The sequence below is a fragment of the Ascidia mentula genome, chromosome 6 (assembly GCF_947561715.1).
Source record: "Ascidia mentula chromosome 6, kaAscMent1.1, whole genome shotgun sequence".
Lineage (NCBI taxonomy): Eukaryota > Metazoa > Chordata > Ascidiacea > Phlebobranchia > Ascidiidae > Ascidia > Ascidia mentula.
The window spans coordinates 16,055,808-16,083,033 of record NC_138571.1 but is presented as its reverse complement, the minus strand read 5'-3'; the positions used below and the strand labels follow the sequence as shown (position 1 = coordinate 16,083,033).

Sequence of the window (27,226 nt, the reverse complement as noted above, 5' to 3'; positions counted from 1 at the left end):
AACGTTCAAAGAATGAATACATAATGGGAAAAAAATTAAACATGGAATTGTCCAACTATAATTAAAATTATAATTTTGCCTTGGTGGTCTTCGCGTAATGATACATGTTGATTTTTGTGATTGTTAACTGTGTTGGAACTGCATTTAGTGTGTTTAGTGTGCTGTGCTACTATACTCACTTTTTCGTGTGCAAGTTATGAACATACAACATGATGTACATATATACAATACCTAGATCATCTAATCGAAGTGCTGGTCCTAGGGCGACGAAGTGTCCATAAACTACATAAATGTTGCGCTCGCTATAGCGGCCTGCATGATAAAAAATTGTCTCACTTTTGCCCTTTATTGTTATGAGGAAAAAAACAATGTACTTACTTGAACGTGAGTGCGTAACTAGAAAATCAGCGTATGTTGGTTGAATATGTTGGTATTTTGACATGCAACGAATGCCGTCAAGACCAATGGTATCATCGGAGGTAGGGTTACAAGCCTACAAAACCGAAATTTACAAACAGGTCAATGCGTCACGATTCGTCATTGATTACGTGTATGGAGTTGTACGAACCTCGATTTGGACATAGTGTATGAGGCATTAAATTATACAAAATACAACAGCTGGTGAAATAATTGCAGTTTCTATCTTCCTAACTCTTCGGTCCATACCTGGATAAAGAGTATTTTTGGAACATTTATCAGTTGAGGACAATTTTCCCCGTCAAAATCAGTCATCAGAGAGCCAACTGTAAAATCATCGTACCAATCCTCTCCCGTGTCATTTTTTGTCATTCACAGTAAGCACGGCACAAAGAAATACGCTGTAGGTTTCTCCATCTTTCACATCATTGAAGTCTAAAAAAATCATCATCGCCAACATAAATACATTTTTTAACATAATTTTTAGATTACTGCAATTCTTCGTTAAAAAATTCTTTACATAAAGCGCTGACGTAAATAAGCAAAGGCTTCAAGCGCTAAACTGTGACAGATGCAATATAATTTAAACATAGGGTCGTAAGAAGATTGAACTTAAGGACAACATTCACCGAGCTCTCCGTGCTGAGATAATCACAACGTTCTGTACCATGTCAATTGTACCTTGATGTACACTGTCATACATATTTAAAACTCTGGTTACTTACGTGCTTTAATTTTGGCAGTCCTGTCTTCTGCGTTTTTGTAGCAAATGATGTGAGTGGTAAAACCCATTTTGGTTGCAGTTTCATGAAAGTTCAGTTTGTCCAGAGAACCATACGCTGAGTGGTAACTCTAAACACGCAGCGATATATAACTTATGAGTGGATTGTCATATTTGTACAGAAGTATATCGAGCATTCACAACATTACTAAGTGAAAAAATTAATAATACCTCGGAGGATAAAATCAAAAAGTGGTTTGAGTTTGCGTGCTGAACATTTTGATCAATAACTGTTAAAGAAACTTCCTTTCCACTAAAAAAATTGGTTTTACTTCAGTTTTTGGATGTGCGGAGAAATAGAATGCGTTAATTTTGTAACATATACAAATGTTGTATTTTTTTCTTTATTAACTACTTACTTTAAACAAATGTCCTTGGTTAATTGTGTTGTGACTGACGCAATTTCCTTTTTAATGCATTTGATTTTTTCCCTGACGACTTTCATGTCGTTTTCCGCTAAACTTCGGTTCATATGACACAAAACCTAAAGGTACAAAAACGCAGAAGACAGGACAGCAAAAATTAAAGCACGTAAGTAACCAGAGTTTTAAATATGTATGACAGTGTACATTAAGGTACGAATGACATGGTACAGAACTTTGTGATTATCTCAGAACGGAGAGCTCGGTGAATGTTGGCCCGAAGTACAATCTTCTTACGACCCTATTTTTAATTTTTTATTGCATCTGCCACAGTTTAGCGCTTGAAGCCTTTGCTTATTTACGTCAGCGCATTATGTAAAGAATATTTTATCCAAGAATTGCAGTAATCTAAAAATTATGTTAAAAAATGTGTATTATGTTGGCGATGATGACTTCAATGATGCGAAAGATGGAGAAACTTACAGCGTATTTCTTTGTGCCGTGCTTACTGTGAATGACAAAAATGACACGGGAGAAGATTGGTATACGATGATTTTACAGTTGGCTCTCTGATGACTGATTTTGACGGGGTAAATTGTCCTCAACTGATAAATGTTCCAAAAATACTCTTTATCCAAGTATGCTTCGAAGATTTAGGAAGATAGAAACTGCAATTATTTCACCAGCTGTTGTATTTTGTATAATTCAATGCCTCATACACTATGTCCAAATCGAGTTTCGTACAATTCCATACACGTAATCAATGACGAATCGTGACGCATTGACCTGTTTGTAAATTTCGGTTTTGTAGGCTTGTAACCTTACCTCCGATGATACCAATGGGTGTCTAGACGGCATTCGCTGCATGTCAAAGTACCAACATATTCAACCAACATACGCTGATTTTCTAGTTACGCACTCACGTTCAGGTAAGTACATTGTTTTTTTCCTCATAACAATAAAAGGGCGAAAGTAAGACATTTTTTATCGTGCAGGCCGCTATGACGACGATGGAGAAAATACACGCAAATCTGTGTTCGTCTGCAGTTTGTGCGATTGTCTGCTTGAGTTCCAAAACAAATTGGATATTTTGCAAGTAAGGAAAACTAGTCCTTTAACAAACAAAAACAGAATAATATTTGCTTGTTGAATTGCACAAGGAAAATCTCCTGTACAAATTTGTCCCATTTTATCCATCCAGCATATTTTAAAACCATCAAAATTTCGTGCATGCAATGCATTTTTAAGCGCACTAATTTACGCTATGCGTTTGCAATCCATCCTGGAAGGAAGCTATTTAACGTTTAAATGTATACCTCGTGCATGTGTTTATACCCAAACGGTCGGTAATCGCTAACAAATTGATTAAACTACTTACGTGCTTTATAGAAAAGAACAAAATTAACAAGTAAGGGGATGTCTAGATTAGCGAGAGTTGCCCGTTAGCCTGGGAAGGCTATACTTACCTCAAAATTAGTTGCATTAAAACAGTGTTTCCTAACCTTTTTGTGGTTGCACCTTGTTGAGTGTTACGAAGTAACCTAGGTGATTAAGTAACGAACATTTTAAGATCATTTAGGATTTTTTAAATTCGAACTATATCATAAAATTACGGATAGCGAGCGTACCACCTGGAATGCCGTCGCGTACCGCTAGTGGCACACGTACCACCGGTTGGAAAACATGCATTAACTTTTTAAAGCTTCCAGAACTGACAAGAAGTCCAACAAAACAATTTCTCCTTGGTTCTTATCTAGAAGTATTCCCGACACAAAATTAATTTCTGTAAATACATTGTACCACAGATTATGCAACAAGTGAACTTGAGGATGTCGCGGATCAGTTTAGTGGACGTCCCGCTTGTTACAACACACCTCACACAACAGGTGACGGTGGCTACGAAGACAAACGATCAACAAGAGTGACTATGTTTTTATAGTTTGTCCTAATTTTCTGTAATAACTTTATTTACAACTATAGGAATTTCCATTCAAATTTTAATTTTTGTAAATTTTTGTAAATTTTTGTAAATTGGTCGTTTTCGCATTTCATTTTGTGCATTGTCATTGGTTATTGACATTGTCACAAGTTTGAGTAATTTGTGCCACGTATATTTTTCATTTATTTTCATGAAGTTTTCATTTTGTACGCAATTTAAGTTCACTGCACTTTTTATGCTGTTTATCACTGTGCGATAATTAAATCAGTTTATTACGAGTCTTCATTAACTTTCTTCCAAACATTTGGCTTCAAATATTTGATGGCGTTTGTGTTTGCTTAAACATGCACGTAACGTGTGCACTTCAAAGTGTCAGTCAGTGATCACACAGTTAAAGACCCCTGAATTTTATGTACTGCGGGTGTCCAGTTCGTTTCTATATTTAACATTTTTGTTGTAAATATTATTAATGCAAATAACAAAGTGCCCTAATTGCGTGATCCGTGAACAATTAAAACAATGGTTCTATGGAAAGGCTAAGGTTTTTCATCAAAATAGCACTGGTTGTGCCATATGAGCGTCGGTGGCGTATAACTTTCGGAAATAATTTCAGCGTTTAGTTTTTTTTTGGTTCACCTCATCCTATAGCAAACAGATTGCTGTGGCTACATTGTAACATTGAATTTTAATCACATTTCCAATCAAATCATTCGTGTGGACTACGCGAATAAACACTAAATACAAGGAGGTCCCTTAATTCCTCACTTCAACTTCCTCAGAAAAGCTTCATGATTAACAGTGTCTACAGTCAATTCAACTAAGAAATGCCTCTGTCATTCTTAGGTTCTGCAAAAATGGTATGCTGTCTTTTGGAGTGAAACTTTGGTATGACTGATAACAATCTTGTCAGCTATATGGTCATGTAACCACTTTGCTGTCATTTGGGCAATGTTAGTGATCAGAATGATGAGTTACGAACAACGCTATTTTCATTGGATGTGGCCTGTGTGGCCCACGTTGGCTAAAGTTGAGGAGATTAAGCAAATGCGGTGGTGTAATAGCTTGACGGAAATCAGTATCGAACCCACGTTTCACTACATCGTATGGCACATACGTAGTGACAGTGACAAGCAAGGTTGAATCCCTTATAATTACGAGTTAATTCGACACGATTTTGCACCACTGTACTGAACTCTTATTTACATCGAACATTATAAATTGGTACCAGGTGATACATCATAACAAATGCAGCAAGTTGCCTACGTCAACATGAGTTGTGGAAGGAAGCTTTTAGCATTGTTAAGCTTGTAATGCAAGTAAATTGTGATGCTCCTTTTTTCAGGTCTGCCACCAACGCTGTCTGAACGATCCCTCGACACGTGAGAACTCTGACTTTCGTGAGAGCAGCAGCAGCAGGCCCACCCACCCATTCCACAAAACTACTTCAAATGTAGTGGTTTTAGTCGTTTCTAAATTTATGTACATTTATTACTGACCTCGGTCTTTTGGTTCAGACTCGAGGCAAGCAACGCTTAGCACAAACACATGTAACAGTAGTATTTCTAAATATATATAAGCTTACTAGATTTCGTGCAGCAAAACAAGCGAAAGCAATAAATTGAAGTTTACAGGCAAACAAAATACACATAATATTTTTGCGTTCACGTTGCGACCAACGCATCATCATCAGGAAATGTGTAGAACCAATGATACTCTTGTTTACCTTAGCTCATATTTATCGTAAAATACACATACAATTGCAATATAAATGACCTCTATAAGGGTGTAAAAAATATTTCGCGTCGTCAGCAACAGCACATCAGAAATGATATCCAAAGAAAGAAAACAAACTTATGTACAATTTTTCTTCAATGTAAGCAGGTACACGTTTACCAATTTACATCACAATATCATTCAATCTTCGGTTTTGTAGCCAAGGTTATCGACTGTCTGAGTTGCGATGTTACCAAGGCCATGTTTTGTAGATTCAGTTTTGTCAATGTGTAGTTCACCCGCCTCAATATCTACAAAACAGTAATATGCCTATGCTCAGTTTTTTTTTCAGTTTTAGTTTTATTCTATGGTGTAAATACAATGAATACACACACGACATGGAAAATTGGCGTTTTGATATATTACTTACTTAACTCCAGGCCTATTCAACATTGTTCTTTGGCGCAATGGCAGGAAACACTTTGACCATTTATGGAGGTATGAAAATCGTTTTTAAAGCTTCTATAAGTTCAATACATTGATTTGATATCTTACGTGCATGATGTCCAACTGGTCTTGATATTCAAGAAGGCAATTGCACAAGATGTTCACAAAAATGGACATACAACCATTGTCTTGGAAGTTGAAATAACTCTCTAGTATAATAATAAAACATTTATTAAAATGTTTATCGCGAAAAAGCTCACTTCTGCTCACTGGAACGTGAATGAACAATCAGCATATCAGCATATGGGTTATTAGAAGGAGGGAAAGGAAATTTATTCTCATCTGGGTTTCCATCGTCGATCGCAGTTGGATTAGCAACCTTAAATTACATTTTTAGTTTTTTTATGTTTTACCCCGCAAAAACGCACCTGCAAAAAGAACAGTTTTGGAACATCTTTTAATTGAGGGCGGTTCTTAGTAGAAAATGCACTCAGCAGTTCCCCAATGGTTGGATCGTATTTCCATTCATTGTCAAAGGCATTACCTTCGTTGGTGGAGAGCAAAGCAAAGAGAAATATGCTGCTGTTTTCGTGGTTTGTTGTGCTAAAATCTAAATGTTTGGTTTTAAATTGTCTTCCATACATAAATAATTATGTAACATATTTATCACTTACATGTTTCTATTTGTTGAAATAGACATTTTTTATCTTTGTAGCAAAATTCACTGGGAACAAATCCCATCTTTCTCGCTGTGTTGGACAAATTATTTTGGTCTAATTTACCATAAGCCTTTTCGTATTTCTGTAAAAACGCAATTGTATTTAATCTGCAGCTTGCAAATGCAGTACATACATCAAAAATATGATTAAAAAGACAATACAATTTTAGAAACTCTTGCCTCAGAGCAAAAAATTAAAAATGAATTGGAATTTGTTTCGTGCTCTTTAAGACTGCTGAAATTCGTCTCGCGCATTTTAATGCTGCTGGTACCAATGAAACCCCGTTCTTCTTCCTTTTTTTCATGCTTATTTCTGCAAAAATTAACATAGTCCTTATAATCTATTTTACAAATTTCGTTTGTTTTGTTTACTTAGTACGTAAGCAAATAAAAATGATTACCCAAAGTAAAAGTCTTTTGTCAACTGAGATGTAAATGGTGCCAGTTGTGTCATTGTAAACTCATAGTTTTTATTTTCCATTGTCTTCACATATTCTTGTTCCGTCAGGGACATAATGGCGTTCGTGTCGCATAAGACCTGAGGCAAAGGCAAGTTTAAAATACAAACATGCTTTGATTTTACCAATACGCTAGACAATCACGATGAACTTTATTATGATTTGCTTTAGATCAATATTTGTTTTTTGGTTGCGCAAACATTTGCTTTGCACCTCTTCGGGAGTAAATTTTTTATCCTTTTCCAAGAATTTTCCAAATGTTTCGCACAAAGTTTTTATAAAAGCACTTCCAGATGCTGAGTAGCGAAATGATACGCTTTCTGTAAAAAAGTGGGATGGGCAGTGTGAATACACAGTGTGATATACAGTTAAACATAAGAGTAACCTGGAAGTGTTGATTGTGCAACGAAGAAATGGGCCTCTGGTGCAACGGACAATACCTTTACGTCATCTAAATCAGGTGTTTCCATTGCCTCCTGCGTTTTAATTTCTTTTGTGTTCCTACATGCCTAAAGCAATAAAGAAAATTTAACACATCATTTTTTGCTGGTCCATTAAGTTACTAGCAAACGCAACTATTACGCACGTGAAAAGTGCCCATTCATTAAAAGTTTTACGTCGCTTTTGGTCAGTGTCTGCACAAATATTCTAGTAAATTATTTTCTTACATTAAAATTATGAACTTGATATTGTCACCTGTATAAAAAAAAGTTTGGGTTTTCCGGATAGACAACTGCAGTTATTATCCGTAAAACACTTCAACGCATCTTCAAGTTTAAAATAGTCGATGACTCTTCGACCTCCCGACTCAAGGCGGTATGTTGCAATCTCCTGACATCCTTCTTGTGTTCTTCCGTGGGAAAAAAACGCACACGCAAAACACGAGAAGCTCTCATCTTTATACTTTTCAGAAACTAAACATACAAACGTTTGTTAAAAACAACAGGAAGTTAATACAAACGCCATAGAGATTTGCAAATCTCAAAAAAGATACTGACAGCTTTTCAGTATTTTGAATGTTTCATCGGTTGTTTTATCTTTAAATGTTTCGACATCAAAATTTAGGGCTGTGGCAATCCTGGTCAAGTTTTCTTCGTCCTGGTTTGTTCCACGTCTTTCTTCAACGGATGTGTTCTCAAAAGTCTGGTAGAACAAGACTTAAAAGATGTTTAGTAAAGTTTAGTTTTATTTTCTTGATGTTTAAAATGTCTGTCGTTAACAAAACTTTTCCGTCATTTCTTCAGTTATCAATTACCTGATTAAAGATGAAGAATTTTCCAAGTTTCCCCTTGTCATTAACATCATATCGAAACCAAGTTTCATCAACCCCCGCGCTTTCACTGTAATCGCTTGTAACACCTTAGAGAAAAAAAGGCACTAAACATTTTGTAACAACGTCTGTTTACGGAAAAAGAACATATGGTTAGGAGCCAACGTTGCAGTTTGTGACAAACCCATCGGTACGAAACCTCAGTCCTACATACGACGTAAAATTGCAAAATATTAACAACGTGGGCCCGCTTTGTTAAACGAGTGGTCTAAGCAACGGAGGTAATATTCGTTGTATTTCAGTGGAAGCAGCACGTTTATTTTAAATTATATAATTCAAAAACGCTTTTTCTTCATTAATAGTGTATACTCGGTGCCACCAAGGTGATCATGCGTAATGATAAATATGATTGCCGTTTCCCTATGTTGATATTTTTTTAAATAAATTAGGACTTTCTTTAATCGTGCAGAATAACCCCATTAACAATCTCTGGTCGCATCAACATTTGTATCTAATTTTGGGAAATAAACAGAAGACCACGCCAAGCATTGATACCACGTTAAACCAACTTACTTGTCATCATTTGGTCTGTTGACATAGTTGCTTCATGTTCGATTCCACCCTTTGACGTCATAGACGATCCTGCATCCATGACGATATAGTTTATGTTGTGAATCCACTATCTTGCGCAATATACCGCTTAAGCTAACGTCGTAGTTGTAGTAAGCCACTTAACATAAAAGAAAAATTTTAAAGCAGTGAAAACGTAGGCTTCGCATCAGCAGAAAACTGAAAAAAACAACAGACTGCAATCAGGATACCGCAAATCTCTGTGTGATGCACTCAGCATGTGATTGCAATATACGTGTGCAGTTTGTCATCTGAATTCTTTAGAATTTGTCGCGCACCAGTCACTAACAAATTGCTGCTACAATGCCAACATCTCTTGTACGCATATCATTCATAGCTGAGCCTGACAATAACGCAAATCATTAATAATAAATCAAATTTCCGATACTCTACAGCGAAATAATGAATATTATCTCAATCGTTAGAATTTAAGGCCATCCACCATTGCTATAATTAACTCTGATTCAAATTATTATAAATTACAATTTTACTCGTGCACAAACTATGGTTTTTCTATCATTTGACATTAACAATCGTCGTAATTGCACATTCCCCCCCTTTCAATAGCAATAATTGACCTTGCCAGTTGCCAAACACATAATTAAAACCTTCTTTATTTATTAAATCTAACGTAGATAAGGGTAATTTAGTTAATTTTTAAATTTAACGATATCGCAAGAAAATTAGCACAAAATTGTACCATTCCTAGCTAATGCGTCTTTGGACCCCACATCACTGTTCTGTGCGTAGAGCTGTTAGCTCGGCCTGGCATGAATGTTGACTACCGATTTCAAATCAAAAACCAAACTGTGAATTAAACGAGTTTATTTTAATCGTTTGGAAATTTACGTAATTCATCACTGCTATAACTGTCTTTGTGTCAATTTCAAATCAATTATGGTTTTGATTAACATGCTCCAATGGACTAACCGAATGGCGTCCATTTCTCATCCCATCGACATAGTCTATAATATCGTTACTGTGAGCTTTTCGTTTTATTGTATATACACGGTTTTTTTTTAGATTGCAACAATTTTGTGTATGAATTGGTTTAAAAAAGGTGGTGTAATACAAGGATGAAACGCTTCTGGCGTAAATATCAAGGGCGAAAACCTTTCAAATATTCCAACAAATTTACTACTTCGTAACTCGCCTTGGTGATGTTATATCGGCGCAATTTTTGCAAACGTACTCTCAATTGTACATTCATTATGTAGACAAATTCACATTATGGCAAATTCTAACGCACTTATCGAACAGTTTTGCGACCGATCTTATTCAGTAAATTGTCCGTTGTGACAACACATCTTTTAGTTGCATTATCATAATACCAGGAAACGTTTTAATTGTTGCAAAGCACAGTCAGCAAACTATTACGCAGTTTTGTAACTAAGTCCTCATTCTAATGGAATTATTCATATTTAAATGTGCCAAAATAACTGGCAACACAACCAGCAAAAAAATAACCACGCGGTCTGCACGCGCACTGCTACTGCGCAGCCTTTGTTATTCAGTAGAACCTAACTCATTCTTACTTAGCACCAATGATGAACACAGTGGTATTTAAAACGTCTGCTCAATAACTAGCATATCAACTTTTCTGTTCACACTACTTAACTCCAAGTTTTTTATACTAAGTAACATATACTTCAGAATGCCCCACCACGTTTTGGGCTGGCTACGCTACTGCTAGCTTCTGTGACGTTTTCATCACATCTTATTCTCTCACTGAATGTCCAAACACCTAGATGCAAAAGTCGTTAGTCTGACTTGCCGTAATTGTTGACACTCAACCGAAACTTAAGGTACGCTATCGGTCATCACCATGATTATTTTACCAACGTCAATAACCTGTTTTTCAAAAAAAAACAGACTGCAATCAGAGACCGCAAATCTTTACCGGAATCACACACAACGTTTTGTGATGCACTTAGGTATGCCATTGCCTTATACGTGTGCAGTTTGTCCTATAAATTCTGATGAATTAGTTGATGGCGCAACTATCATTGATAGCTGAGTCTGGCAATAACGCTAATCATCAATAATAAATCAAAATTCTGATGCTCTGCAGCGAAATATTAATATTATTTAATCGTTTAAAATAAACGCCAGCCACCAATATCATAAATAACTCAAATTATAATCTTGACCATCACAGTCATCGTATTTTGATCAAGGTTCACTGGCATAGCAACCAAGCTGCTTTGAATTTTTTTTTTCACGAAATCTTTGTCTTTCTGGCGCATTCTGGGCATCACAGTTTAAGTGCTAAATAGCGGAACACCGTTCAAAACATGTTGACTCCCTATATGCTTTTATAACACACCACCGCTATTATCATGAGTTTTGGTTGGTAATTATAACATACAAGTACAAACATTATTCCGTGTTACTCCAATCCGCCGCCAACAACTTAAAATCACATATACAAAAAATAAGAACGGCCCATGTATCGTTACGTTCTGAAACCACGTATTACTACCATAGTTATTTCGACACATAGTAGGGCATAATCCACAAAAAAACACTTCTTTCTTCTGAAATGATCAAATTTCATCTAATTCTTGTATACTTTACAGCTTCATCAGCTATATAATTCTGAGAACATAACGTAATATACAATTTTCATTTTATCTGGCAAGGTTCTCAAACCAACAGAATCTGTAGCGTCAAGATTTAAAACACGCAGCAACACTCTGCTTCATACTAGAAGCAGTAGGTTTTGTTTAAAGCTTGCTTGCAACCAATGCATTAAAATGTTGTCAATGGTTTGTTTAGAGGCAAAGTTTTTTTTAACGATCAGAAGCTTTTTCATGGTAGGTTGCATTCACTGCCCACGATGGGTAAAATAACACGTGGGCGGTGATTTAACATAAATCGTCATGAAAGCGTTGCACTGTGGAATATTGCATTGATTACACTTTTGAAAGAAGAACAATTGCACAATCCATACAAGGTACGAATTCCGTACAATACGAAATCCGTATACAGCATGGGTAAATAAATAATCATTTTTCGGTACCTTAAAAAGTTTTGCACCCTCACAACGAAGTTACACAAGGAACACATCCCGCAATTACGTTTTTCAGAATTTCGAGATTTTTCGTCATCCTTATTTATGGCAACTAAAGTAAGAAGAACCAAGTAATTAGTTTTTGTACTGGTATTTTAATTCGTCTTACCTATAAATTTGAGTAAATGATGTAACAGCATTACAAAATTCATGTCCTGTCACGTCATTATTGCGCAATGCTGCAGGACATTATCTGGTGTGCATTGCATGTTCTGTTCATAACTTGGATGGACCACAAACAAAGAAGATTTTGTAAAATACGAAGTGGTCAAGCAACACGCTTGCTTGCAACCATACATCAAAATATTGATAATGCGTTGTTATTAATTTGGAGACAAAGTTTGTTGTTTTAACGATGAGAAGCTTTTTCATGGTAGGCTGCATTCACTGCCCACGATGGTTAATGTACACGTGGGAAATGTTTTAACGGAAATTGTCATCACAGCGTTGCTCTGTGGAATATTACATTGATTTCGCTTTTGAAATCTGCTTTTTTCGCAATGGCTTTTCCATATGCAAAAAGACCCATTTCACAATCCATATAATGAATGTTGTATGTTTCGTTTATCCTTTGTGGCACCACAAGGTAAAAAAAATAGGTCAATGCTCTTCTAAAAAACTAGTAGCTTATCGTCCAAGCAAACCAAGGCGTAAATGGCGCAATTAAGTCTTTCTTCGCCCTAACATAACATAGTTTATTCTCACACAAAAAGCAATCAAATATAGCGAAAAAAAACAGATTACATTTTATATTAACGGGATTGGCCAGCTTAGAACCAAAAGTGATTGTCGAGAAGCCGATCTTGATCCAATAGCTGAACAAGTGACAAGGTAAGTTTTTCAACTGGCTTTTTCATTTGTCGTACCTACATGTTATTAAATGCTGCAACTGTATTATACAAAACGCATCTCCTAACAAGTCATTAGACCTGTTTGTTCGGAATCGTAAAGATCTTAGATTTAGATGGAACCCAAAAACGATTTCTTAAGTAAATGCCATTTAACGCATTGTTTAAAACTACGCAGTAATATTTCATGCAATGGCATGATAGGCAGGATCGCCCCACTGCGCAGGTCCTTGCTTGGCGATCACAGCCTATCATACCATTGCATGAAATATTACTACGTCATCTGATACGGTGGTAGAGATCCCCTACATATATGAGAAGGTTGCCTGGCAAGTTGTGCGCTTGCGCACCAGTGTACCTTGGCCACAATATACCCCGTGAAACCACTGAGCTCCTGTAGCTCAGTTGGTAGAGCGTTGGGCCTGGTTAGCCCAGGGTCGTGAGTTCAAACCTCACCGGGAGCTTGATTTTTCAAATCTTGCTTCGACTTGTCAGGAAAAAGTGGCTGATCCAGCTGGGCTGCATTGCCTGGGCTGCCAAGCCTGAAAACCTCATGATGTTGTTTAAAACTATTTGGTTTTGTAAATAAATAATGATTTATTTGTCATTCTTAGATTCTGCAAACATGTTATGCTGCCTATTTGCTTGGTTTGCTGTCTATGCAGCTTGTTTTCATTGGATTTGTTTGTGTGGCCCACGTTGGCTAAAGCAACACGTTGACGGCATTAAGGTTCATACTGCGTGGTGCAATAGCTTGACGGAAATCAGTATCGAACCCACGTTCCGCGCATTACATGACACATCGCACTGTTATTGATCAGAAGCTGGAGATCACGCGATTCTACGTACATTATGGTGTCCACACGGTTTTGGACATAAATAAACTCTATTCACACAACACTGACGCGGCGGTACAGCACTCGTCAATATAAACGTAAGCATGTCATACGGGAACTCAAAGCCTGCATACACCCATCAACAGGTTGGATAACATCTGATTTTTTATTATCGTTTCTTTTAAATGCTGCGAGGAAGTGAAGTCGTAAGGACATTGTGTTTGAAACGTTGCGTAATATGTCTTTGTAAAACATCTTAACTTTGACTCCTGTTCAGGTTTGTAGACATAAGGCTGATTCGGCCCATTAAATAATCCGTAGTAAGCTCCACGTTCTTTAAGTTGTGCTGACGTTTGGGAATAATAGCTGGTAAACCGTTCTGTTCCCCAAGTAATTTATTTTGCATATGTCATTTATGTCGAGGAAAATAAAAACATACATGACACGTGGTTTTAAGTCATAACACATAGAAGCATAAAGCACTGTATCGACAGTTTTTTTTTCTAATGTTAGCTTTTATATTCGGTCTGGTTTAATCTAATGTACTAAAAGTAATGGGTCTTGCTCCAATAACATGATGCTAAAATTTTACTCGAACCGAATACACAGAGAAAAAATTTTACATCAACCACCTTGCACAACTAATTTACCTCCTGAGGCAGTGCGCACCGTCGTACTTTTTGACAGGACGCGGATAAGAATCGCGTGCCACAGCTGAATATCATCTGGTAATTTCACGCTCACGGGTCTGAACAGGTTGAAAAAGAGAACAACGTAAACCGATAGGGTGATATAAAGTAAACAAACCAATTCTTCTGACCACAAAACAATTCTGACCAACGTTCTTACAAGACACAATCGCACAGCTATGGTTGGTAGTTAGCTACAGTTTCCGTTTAGAACCGTTAATCACCGCCAAATGAATGTAAGCACTGACTAATACGACCCAAATACCCACCCAATACACTACAAAGGCCAAGCAATATTTTGTCAAAAAAATTTGCGAGCAGTGAAAACGTAGGCAGGAGAAAAACAACAGACTGCAATCAGAAGACCGCAAATCTCTACCGGAAGCACACACAGCGTTTTGTGATGCACTCAGTATGTCATTGCCATATACGTGTGCAGTTTGTCCTATTAATTCTGATGAATTTGTTGGTGGCGCACCTATCATTCATAGCTGAGCCTGGCAATAACGCTAATCATCAATAATAAATCAAAATTCCTATGCTCTGCAGCGAAATATTAATATTATTTAATCGTTTAAAATAAACGCCAGCCACCAATATTATAAACAACTTAAATTATAATCTTGGTGATCACAGTCATCGTATTTTGATCAATAGGTTCACTGGGATAGCAACCAAGCTGATAAAGCCACGTTTTTCTCGACATGTCGGAGAGAGACAGGAAAAATCGAATGCCAGATGAGGTTTCAACTCCTTTTCGGACCCAATGATTGTGAATCAACGAATGAAACCTTGAAATATAGCTTTGAATTTTTTTTGTCACGAAATCTTTGTCTTTTTGGCGCATGGGTATCACAGTTTAAGTGCTAAATAGCGGAACACCGTTCACATGATGCCCTATGCTTTTATAACACAACTATTATCATGGGTTTTGGTTGGTAATTATAACATACAAATTCAAACATTATTCCGTGTTACCCCAATCCGCCGCCAACAACTTAAAATCACATATACAAAAAATAAACGGCCCATGTATCGTTACGTTCTGAAACTACGTATTACCACCATAGTTATTTCGACACATAGTAGGGCATAATCCACAAAAAACACTGCTTTTCTTCTGAAATGATCAAATGTCATCTAATTCTTGTATACTTTACAGCTTCATCAGCTATATAATTCTGAGAACTTAAACGTAATATACAATTTTCATTTTATCTGGAAAGGTTCTCAAACCAACAGATTACTGTGGCGTCAAGATTCAAAACACGCAGCAACACTCTGCTTCATACTAGAAGCAGTAGGTTTTGTTTAAAGCTTGCTTGCAACCAATACATTAAAATGTTGTCAATGTTTTGTTTAGAGACAAAGTTTTTTTTTAACGATCAGAAGCTTTCATGGTAGGTTGTATTCACTGCCCACGATGGGTAAAATAACACGTGGGCAATGATTTAACGGAAATCGTCATCAAAGCGTTGCACTGTGGAATATTGCATTGATTACACTTTTGAAAGAAGAACAATTGCACAATCCATACAAGGTAGGAATTCCGTACAGTACGAAATCCGTATACAGCATGGGTAAATAAATATTCATTTTTCGGTACCTTAAAAAGTTTTGCACCTCACAACGAAGTCACACAAGGAACACATCCCGCAATTACGCTTTTCAGAATTTCGAGATGTTACGTCATTCTTACTTATGGCAACTAAAGTAAGAAGAACCAAGTAATTAGTTTTTACACTGATATTTTAATTCGTCTTACCTAGATTTGAGTAAATGATGTAACAGCATTACAAAATGCATGTCCTGTCACGTCATTGTTGCGCAATGCTGCAGGACATTATCTGGTGTGCATTGCTTGTTCTGTTCAAAACTTAGATGGACCACAAACAAAGAAGATTTTGTAAAATACAGAGTGGTCAAGCAACACGCTTGCAACCATACATCAAAATAGTGACAATGCGTTGTTATTAATTAGGAGACAAAGTTTGTTGTTTTAACGATGAAAAGCTTTTTCATGGTAGGCTGCATTCACTGCCCACGATGGTTAAATTACACGTGGGAAATGTTTTAACGGAAATTGTCATCACAGCGTTGCTCTGTGGAATATTACATTGATTTCGCTTTTGAAATCTGCTTTTTTCGCAATGGCTTTTCCATATGCAAAAAGACCCATTTCACAATCCATATAATGAATGTTTTATGTTTCGTTTATCCTTTGTGGCACCTCAAGGTAAAAAAATAGGTCAATGCTCTTCTAAAAAACTAGTAGCTTATCGTCCAAGCAAACCAAGGCGTAAATGGCGCAATTAAGTCTTTCTTCGCCCTAACATAACATAGTTTATTCTCACACAAAAAGCAATCAAATATAGCGAAAAAAAAAAGATTTCACTTTATATTAACGGGATTGGCCAGCTCAGAACCAAAAGTGATTGTCGAGAAGCCGATCTTGATCCAATAGCTGAACAAGTGACATGGCAAGTTTTTCAACTGGCTTTTTCATTTGTCGTACCTACATTTTATTAAATGCTGCAACTGTATTATACAAAACGCATCTCCTAACAAGTCATTAGACCTGTTTGTTCTGAATCGCAAAGATCTTAGATTTAGATGGAACCCAAAAACGATTTCTTAAGTAAATGCCATTTAACGCATTGTTTAAAACTATTTGGTTTTGTAAATAAATAATGATTTATTTGTCATTCTTAGATTCTGCAAACATGTTATGCTGCCTATTTGCTTGGTTTGCTGTCTATGCAGCTTGTTTTCATTGGATTTGTTTGTGTGTCCCACGTTGGCTAAAGCAACACGTTGACGGCATTAAGGTTCATACTGCGTGGTGCAATAGCTTGACGGAAATCAGTATCGAACCCACGTTCCGCTGCATTACATGACACATCGCATTGTTATTGATCAGAAGCTGGAGATCACGCGATTCTACGTACATTATGGTGTCCACACGGTTTTGGACATAAATAAACTCTATTCACACAACACTGACGCGGCGGTACAGCACTCGTCAATATAAACGTAAGCATGTCATACGGGAACTCAAAGCCTGCATACACCCATCAACAGGTTGGATAACATCTGATTTTTTATTATCGTTTCTTTTGAATGCTGCGAGGAAGTGAAGTCGTAAGGACATTGTGTTTGAAACGTTGCGTAATATGTCTTTGCAAAACATCTTAACTTTGACTCCTGTTCAGGTTCGTAGACATAAGGCTGATTCGGCCCATTTCATCTTTAAGTTGTGCTGACGTTTGGGAATAATAGCTGGTAAACCGTTCTGTTCCCCAAGTAATTTATTTTGCATATGTCATTTATGTCGAGGAAAATAAAAACATACATGAGACGTGGTTTTAAGTCATAACACATAGAAGCATAAAGCACTGTATCGACAGTTTTTTTTTGTAATGTTAGCTTTTATATTCGGTCTGGTTTAATCTAATGTACTAAAAGTAATGGGTCTTGCTCCAATAACATGATGCTAAAATTTTACTCGAACCGAAGAGAAAAAATTTTACATCAACCACCTTGCACAATGATTTTACCTCCTGAGGCAGTGCGCACCGTCGTACTTTTTGACAGGACGCGGATAAGAATCGCGTGCCACAGCTGAATATCATCTGGTAATTTCACGCTCACGGGTCTGAACAGGTTGAAAAAGAGAACAACGTAAACCGATAGGGTGATATAAAGTAAACAAACCAATTCTTCTGACCACAAAACAATTCTGACCAACGTTCTTACAAGACACAATCGCACAGCTATGGTTGGTAGTTAGCTACAGTTTCCGTTTAGAACCGTTAATCACCGCCAAATGAGTGTAAGCACTAACTAATGCGACCCAAATACCCACCCAATACAAAACAAAGGCCAAGCAATATTTTGTCACAAAAATTTGCGAGCAGTGAAAACGTAGGCTGGAGAAAAACAACAGACTGCAATCAGAAGACCGCAAATCTCTACCGGAAGCACACACAGGGTTTTTTGTGATGCACTCTGTATGCCATTGCCTCATACGTGTGCAGTTTGTCCTATTAATTCTGATGAATTTGTTGGTGGCGCGCCTATCATTCATAGCTGAGCCTGGCAATAACGTGAATCATCAATAATAAATCAAGTTTGCGATGCTCTGCAGCAAAATATTAATATTATTTAATCGTTTAAAATAAACGCCAGCCACCAATATCATAAATAACTCAAATTATAATCTTGACGATCACAGTCATCGTATTTTGATCAATAGGTTCACTGGGATAGCAACCAAATCTGATAAAGCCACGTTTTTCTCGACATGTCGGAGAGAGACATGAAAAATCGAATACCCGATGAGGTTTCAACTCCTTTCCAGACACAATGATTGTAAGTCAACGAATAAAACCTTAAAATATAGCTTTGAATTTTTTTTGTCACGAAATCTTTGTCTTCTGGCGCATGGGTATCACAGTTTAAGTGCTAAATAGCGGAACACCGTTCACAACATGTTGATGCCCAATTCTTTTATAACACAACTATTATTATGGGTTTTGGTTGGTAATTATAACATACAAGTTCAAACATTATTCCGTGTTACCCCAATCCGCCGCCAACAACTTAAAATCACATATACAAAAAATAAGAACGGCCCATGTATCGTTACGTTCTGAAACCACGTATTACCACCATAGTTATTTCGACACATAGTAGGGCATAATCCTCAAAAAAACCACTGCTTTTCTTCTGAAATGGTCAAATGTCATCTAATTCTTGTATACTTTACAGCTTCATCAGCTATATAATTCTGAGAACATAAACGTAATATACAATTTTCATTTTATCTGAAAAGGTTCTCAAACCAAGAAACTACTGTGGCTTCAAGATCAAAACACACAGCAGCAACACTCTGCATCGAACTATAGAAGACGTAGGTGTTGTTTAAAGCTTGCTCGCAACCACTACATTAAAATGTTGATGTATTAATTTGGAGACAATGTTTGTTGTTTTAACGATCAGAAGCTTTCATGGTAGGTTGCATTAACTGCCCACGATGGTAAAATACACGTGGGCAATGATTTAACGGAAATTGTCATCAAAGCGTTGCACTGTGGAATATTGCATTGATTACACTTTTGAAAGAAGAACAATTGCACAATCCATACAAGATACGAATTCCGCACAATACGAAATCCGTATACAGCATGGGTAAATAAATAATCATTTTTCGGTACCTTAAAAAGTTTTGCACCCTCACAACGAAGTCACACAAGGAGCACATCCCGCAATTACGTTTTTCAGAATTTCGAGATTTTAGGTCACCCTTACATATGGCAACTAAAGTAAGAAGAACCAAGTAATTAGTTGTTATACTGGTATTTTAATTCGTCTCACCAAGATTTGAGTAAATGATGTAACAGCATTACAAAATGCATGTCCGGTCACGTCATTATTGCGCAATGCTGCAGGACATTATCTGGTGTGCATTGCTTGTTCTGTTCAAAACTTGGATGAACCACAAACAAAGAAGATTTTGTAAAATACAGAGTGGTCAAGCAACACGCTTGCTTGCAACCATACATCAAAATATTGACAATGCGTTGTTATTAATTTGGAGACAAAGTTTGTTGTTGTAACGATGAGAAGCTTTTTCATGGTAGGCTGCATTCACTGCCCACGATGGTTAAATTACACGTGGGAAATGTTTTAACGGAAATTGTCATCACAGCGTTGCTCTGTGGAATATTGCATTGATTTCGCTTTTGAAATCTGCTTTTTTCGCAATGGCTTTTCCATTTGCAAGAAGACCCATTTCACAATCCACATAATGAATGCTGTATGCTTCGTTTATCCTTTGTGGCACCTCAAGGTAAAAAAATAGGTCAATGCTCTTCTAGAAAACTAGTAGCTTATCGTCCAAGCAAACCAGGGCGTAAATGGCGCAATTAAGTCTTTCTTCGCCCTAACATAACATAGTTTATTCTCACACAAAAAGCAATCAAATATAGCGAAAAAAACTGATTACATTTTATATTAACGGGATTGAAGTGATTGTCGAGAAGCCGATCTTAATCCAATAGCTGAACAAGTGACAAGTTAAGTTTTTCAACTGTTTTTTTCATTTGTCGTACCTACATTTTATTAAATGCTGCAACTGCATTACACAAAACGCATCTCCCAACAAGTCATTAGACCTGTTTGTTCGGAATCATAAAAATCTTAGATGGAACCCGAAAACGATTTCTTAAGTAAATGCCATTTAACGCATTGTTTAAAACTATTTGGTTACTTGTAAATAAATAATGATTTATTTGTCATTCTTAGACTCTGTAAACATGGTATGTTGCCTATTTGCATGGTTTGCTGTCTATGCAGCTTGTTTTCATTGGATTTGCTGGTGTGGCCCACGTTGGCTAAAGCAACCCGTTGACGGCATTAAGGTTCATACTGCGTGGTGCAATAGCTTGACGGATATCGGTATAGAACCCACGTTCCGCTGCATTGTTTGACACATCGCACTGTTATTGTTCAGAAGCTGGAGATCACGCGATTCTACGTACATTATGGTGTCCACAAGGTTTTGGACAAAAATTAACTCTAAATTTGAGATGTGTTGTGACTAGTGGGGCTTCCGCGACTCCCTGGTTGGACATTGTAAAGTTGACTCGCTGCATGATCTGCAAAAGCATGTTGTAAGCGTAAGCAAGTGGACGACACATGATGAGGAAATAAAATTGAACACAATTGGAAGAAAATTTCAATCTCATTTCTTACTTGCATAATATCGTTTTTGTCGCAATACTCCTCCAAGTGTTCACACAATGCGCTCACAAACGATGATGCACACGAATCAACGCCGTATTTCAGATTGCAACCTACATTAAACGGTATTTTGCAGCCATTTGGGCGGTAGAACATGAAAACTGTTGCACATTTTTATCGTCATATCTCTTTATCGCCTCTAACGGTTACGTGAGATTTCTATGATAGTTCTTTGGTGTGGTCAACGAGAGAATATATGCAGAGCAGTAACGGGAAGGACTTGTTTTGCCCAAAGGCTTACTTTTTATCGCTTGTACGGTTGTAAATAAAGGTATACACATTACTGGTTTGAAACAGATTATATACGTGCCCTAAGAAACTACTTACTTGAGCGAGAGTGAACAACCAAAACATTTCTAAGTATTGGTGAAACTTCTGGATATTTTGTCATGCTGCTTGTGTCATCAAACAAACCATTTCCATTGTCTTCCTCTGAATTATTCGGTTCCTACGACGATCACAAAACGTATTGTAGAAACGTATTTAGTAAAAGGAATGCTGCGCACTTAAAACTAATTTGAATTTATTAAATTACTGTACATAAGTTTAAGTTTTTTCCTATTGTGGGTTATTAATAAACACAGCATCACGACAGATCGCCAAAAACACCGTGGAGTATTCAACAACAACAAAAACTACTACTAATTACCATTGTGTATTATCCATATGAAGAAAACATAAAATCTACACTACATTTAAACAAGGATGATTGGAAATTCATTAACGGCCACCATGTGCAATTCTTACTCATGGGCAACCTGGTTCAAATGGTCTTCAGTTGGCAGCATATGATGAATGTTATGATCTCGCGGAAGTTTTGGGATGTTTTTCAGAATCAAAGTGCCCACAATTATCTGGGAAACCGAAGTTTTTTTTCATACAGGTAGTAAAAACATTTCTACTCACAGATGGAGACGTTATAATGTCGAAATTTTCAATAATTTTTATTGAGTTTTTGATAGTTATGTAACAGTTTAGGAAAAGATTTGGTTTATTTTCGATCGTCGACTTCCTTACAGGCTTGCAGTGGTCGTCGGAAAGACCAGTTCTTTACATCAAATAATAAACCACAAAACCTATGGAAATCAAACAATGTAACTGAAATGCTTCTTTCACCTGAAAGTCACTTTTTGGTTGTCTATTCAAGTCCACCAGGTCATCAGTTATTTCATTAAAAATGATAAACGTTTTGATCTTAAATTTCAAACCTTAATAAAGTAATGAAGAAAATGTTTTCAATGATTAAATTTTTTGCAACTGTTAATTATTGATCTATTTAGGCTACGCCTCACTACGCCACTATGAAAAAGGCAGTGTATTTATACAAAGCCTCAGCGAAGCATTTGAATACTATCTTCAAAAAAATGCCGGATTTTCAATAAACAAAGTAAGCATACCATTTTAATGGCCACAAAGGTGAATAATTTTTTTGCAGGTTTTGTACAAAATGAATGATAACATGGCGAAAATTGAAACGCTAAAAGAAGATGGAAAAATTGTAAGAAAACACATTGCTTCATTGACTTCTAAACTGACGAAGGACTTTTGCTTTAAAATGGATACCAATTCCACACCAAGGTAAATACTCTTTTAATTTGAAAACAGAAGTAAGATTAAAAATAGAAATGAGAAACACACCAATGTAAAAAGTTTTGCATGCACAAATTTGTTTTTAGTTCCCCTTATGTAGACCTTAGCACTCCGGAGTTAAATGACACACAGTTGATAATGGCTTTCAGACCCAATCAACAACAGTTTATTTTTATTTTCGCATGTGAGGTACGTTTTGACTAGTTTTGACAACGCGCTATCGTATTCAAATTTAAATGTTTGTTTGAACATGAAAACGCGTTTACAGGATTACATTAAACGTAGCAAGGTAGACGTTGACAGCCTAATCACAACCGCTGAAACATTGGGCTTATCTGTTGTTTTCAAAAACAAGTTTGAGGATCTTTTAAACTGCTTTTCACGTTGTAAGTGAAAAATTATTTTTGGTGCAATAACATTTTACACTGCGTTTTTGGTAGACGACATGTTTCGTATGATGAACCTCGATTTAGAGTTAAAGGACTCCTGTTATTAGTGCGTCTTCCGCTAACTGTTTAATTCACGATAAGGAAAACCAACATTCCAAGCTCAAACCGTATGATGTAAAATTACGGTATGGGGCCTCATCACGCAAACCTCATTTTTTGCTGGATGTTTAATAAATGTTAGTATCACATTTTTGCCAGACAGCTCAAGCTGCAAATTGTTGTTATGCGTATTGCTTATAACGACACATGATTATGATGAAAGCAACAGTTGCTTTGGCAATGGAAAGACATTTTCAAAATTGCTTGAAGTTACTTCCTCGCTGAAGAATACCCCAAAAGTGTTTTTCATTAAGGTGTCTCAAACTCATATCTGTGGTTACATAAGTAACAATAAAAGTACAATGTAGTTCATAAACTGAAAACATATCTGTGTTGTTCAATATCTTTGTTTTTATGGCGGTTTTAGGAAAAAATTCTATCGCAAGATGACGGTGGAATAGATTTGTTTGGCGACAAAACGAACATGCAAAAGTATCCGATGATTTCACCAACATATCAAGATTTATTGGTTGTATACTTCCACTCAAGTAAGTAGCTTTATCGTCACAACCTCTCTCAAATTTTACAATTGTAAACTCCGAAAAGTAACAACAAGTTGTATCAATCAAAACAATACATATTTAAATATTGTTTTTAGATCATGTAGGATAAATTGGCTCTGAAAACATATTTTCGATGAGTCCTACAGTACCCAGCGGTCACATGACAATATTTGTAACTTACATACTTTTGACTAAAACATTGATTTTACAAAAGAGTAATCTTATGTTTAGGTTGCTATCAAAAAGTTGATAATAACTCTTTCCAGTCGTTGTTGATCAGCAATCTGTGTAAAAGTCTCAAGTATTTCTACGACCCGGATATAATGCAAGTAGGACAGAAACTTTTGTCCAAATTAGTTATTAACGCTTTTCAAATATTTTTACACGCATTGTTACAATTTGTAGTAATAACGGGAATAATGTTTGGGTAACATTATTCTTTTGCAGATAATTCTACGTGCTATTTCACTAATGTCTCAAAAAGATGAGGAGGATATTCCTCTTGTCATAAGCCACCTTACAAAACCAGTTTATTTGTGGTCAGAATCGATGAACGACTTGGTTAAATTGCCTTTTTGTAAAAGGGATTGGTCAAAAAAACACTATGATTTAAATAAACTGAGCATGATACCGTCAAAAAAACACCATAAGTCGAAGGTATCGTTTGATTTTTTTACTGGTGCATAATCGTTGACGTGTCGCAAAACTTTCAAAATTCAAACATTCGTACTTTCTTTACAGAAATGACGTGCGTACATTCTACATATGACGTAGTCGGTTACTTGGCCCTCATGTGCAGAAGCATAATTGTTCAAATGCATAATTGCATTGCAGTAACACGAAAAGCCTGTAAAAAATTTATTTTTAGAAAACTGATGAACTTATTCGAATGATGAGGATTACTAGTCATCTAATGGAAGTGAATGAAAATTCACAGACTGACAGTTTGTGTGGCATTGTAATCGTGCTCTATAGTGTATGTAAAGAAATAAACGAAAGTTAAAATTTTAACATTTTTGAATTCTGGTCAACAGATTCCCTTTGCAATATCATTCGTTGAAAAAGTGATGGGCAGTGCCACTGATGAGAACATTTTAATTTCGCAAGTATCTATAGTATCCTACTGGCCGGTATGTATAAAAGTAAAACTGTATAAAAGTAAAAATTTGCAGTCGCGTGCTAATAGAAATTGTCCAATTTTATTAAAAATATGCATTCTGTCAACAGATCGAACAAAGAACACATTACCTTCAAGAACAACTTTGCGTTGGTGTTAAAAAAAGTCTATTCTTGACAATACACACAGGAACTAAGTGTTTACAATTCTTAAAGAAGATGTATGGAAACGAAAATAGACGTAAGTAATGCATGTTTTCAATACCCAAAATAAGTTTATATGCTAAGATATTTAGTGCGTCGTATTTACAGCAACGTGTTACAAGTACACAACAATACAACCCCATAACCACAAATTTCACCTAAAATAACGATAATTGGGTTATTCTAAAACATTATATAATCGGTAAAACTCGCTAGATCGCTCTAATGTGGGCACGGTCTAACACCTGACTGTTTATTGAGGTGCGCTGGGCCGTTGGTTTGTATGGTATTATAAATTTCCTATTAACATGGGTGAGGTGATCATTGCGAACGTTTAATATAGTCCTTGTGGTTTTGCGTAATTTAATGTACTTTTACCTTGGGCAGTTGCATGATCGAAACAAGTGCATACTTAATCTGTTGCATGATCGAAACAAGTGTCACTGCTTAATTGGGGATTTTGCAATTCCGTCACGTACCTCTGAGCAACTAAAGAACTGTTGCAGCCCGACGAAACAATTAATACTGTGGTTTGGCGAACTGCTTAGGTATCTGTCTCTCTTTTAACCAAATGGTCTAGACTATGTCAAAAAATATTTGTGAATGTGGGCTGAAAATGTTCCAGATTTTTAGGGTAATTGTGCGTAAAATCACTTCCCAGCAATTTGCCAATGCTGAGTTGGTACAAAGCCAGTTAGTTTTTTATAGCCTAATAAATTAAAATGGGACGTTTTGATGTAAGCGATAAACGAAAACAAGGCAGTACTGTACTATAACAAAAGACATTACGAATAGGCATTTAAATTTATGGCAATACAACTTCCTAACAGATCCAAAGACTTTAACAATCTTCAAGAAAATGTCTTTTTTTAACCTGTAGCAAACAATTTAGTAAGTTCGAAACATCTGAGAAACGCAAAAACTTGGTTTGTATTTTTGCGGATTGTTTTGTTTCCGAAAATACAGAGGCACTTTAAAGCAAAGTATATTAAAATTGTATTGAGTTAAAATGGGCTGTAGCAAACACTTGTCAAGATTGCGCTATGGTTGTGTAATCTCGGGTGGAAATTTCCACTACGTAACACAATGCCTTTGTCTGCTAACACTGACGATCCAATGACTTGTTTATTCACAGATCCATTTACTTTCTTGTTAATAGAGATACCGCGCGAAAAACAAAAGCCAGATGCTTTGTTGGTGTCGTGAACAAAATGTGCCAGTGCGAAGACATTTTTGTGATTAAATAACATTATTGACCTTTGTCGTAGAAATCCCCCGGTTTCAAAACAAACAAAGGATAAATTCCCACCCTCCACCGCCACGCCGCTTAAAAAGCATTTTCTCATTTCTCATTTGTGGATAAGTGTATCTTGATCTCAATTTGTGATACTGAGAATAAAGAGACTGGCCCATACTGTTGTTTACATTGTCAGTTTTCAAACTAATGAAACTAATGTTTTTGCCGAAACGTTTTTTCGTACATGAAACATGACAATGTTAACAACAGTATGGGCCAGTCTCTTTATTCTCAAAATTATGGGCAAATCCTTGTTGATGATAAATTCCCAAATTGCACGGAAAATAACTTTCATAACTTTCTGCATCTGAAGGTAACTTTAGATCAAGGAATGATGAGAACAGGTTATCACCAATGTTTTTGCTTCATTTATCGCCAACGGTCCACATTCTCCAGTCTCAAATCTGGCCAATCAAAACTCTTTACTCCAAAGGGATCAATTTCCTGCAGGTCCACACAAGTGTATCACGCAATACCTTGCGTCAACTAGCTTCATACATCAAACAAATCGGACAAACACTGATACAAAGGATAAATAGACAAAACAATGACATCCTGGCCTGGTTACAGAGTTGGAGACGTGAGGGTCATGTTGCTTCAGAAGGTTGAGACAAGATCATGACTAGCCATAAAGACGACTGAAAAACGTCACATTGAACGGTTTAACTCTATCAACCACGCTCTCAACAAAGACTAGGGCTGTATGATTCACTAAATGCCCCAAGAGGCCACGGGCACAAGGTGAACAACAGTGATCACCCCTTCGTGCGATTTTATTGTTTTGTTTTTAGCGTCGTTACCGCCGTTACCGCCGTTACCGCCGTTACCGCCGTTACCGCCGTTACCGCAGCGAAATTTAGCTCACAAATAAAGATTTTAACATCTGTCAAAAGAGTGAACCAGCAACTAATGAAGTCGTCTACTTCAGACTGACACGGCGCATAGAATAATTTGAATAATATATATGAAATCAAAACAATATT

General features: G+C 36.5%; 1 protein-coding gene and 1 non-coding gene across 2 annotated transcripts; one reads left to right on the top strand and one right to left on the bottom strand.

Annotated features, from left to right (window-relative positions):
* Positions 1–4,989: 4,989 nt before the first annotated feature.
* LOC145906384 (uncharacterized) lies at positions 4,990–8,830 on the bottom strand. The gene is made up of 13 exons (XM_082993799.1): positions 8,679–8,830; positions 8,091–8,194; positions 7,834–7,978; positions 7,532–7,749; positions 7,221–7,344; positions 7,049–7,155; positions 6,779–6,915; positions 6,558–6,690; positions 6,334–6,460; positions 6,088–6,269; positions 5,930–6,038; positions 5,768–5,868; positions 4,990–5,523 (listed from the first exon to the last, which is right to left on the bottom strand). Exons 1-13 carry the CDS (start codon positions 8,755–8,757, stop codon positions 5,410–5,412), a joined length of 1,680 nt encoding a protein of 559 aa, XP_082849925.1. The 5' UTR covers positions 8,758–8,830; the 3' UTR covers positions 4,990–5,409.
* A 4,216-nt stretch (positions 8,831–13,046) lies between these two features.
* Positions 13,047–13,120, top strand: Trnat-ggu (transfer RNA threonine (anticodon GGU)). The gene has a single exon. It is a non-coding gene; the product is annotated as a tRNA-Thr (tRNA).
* The last annotated feature ends 14,106 nt before the right edge of the window (positions 13,121–27,226 follow it).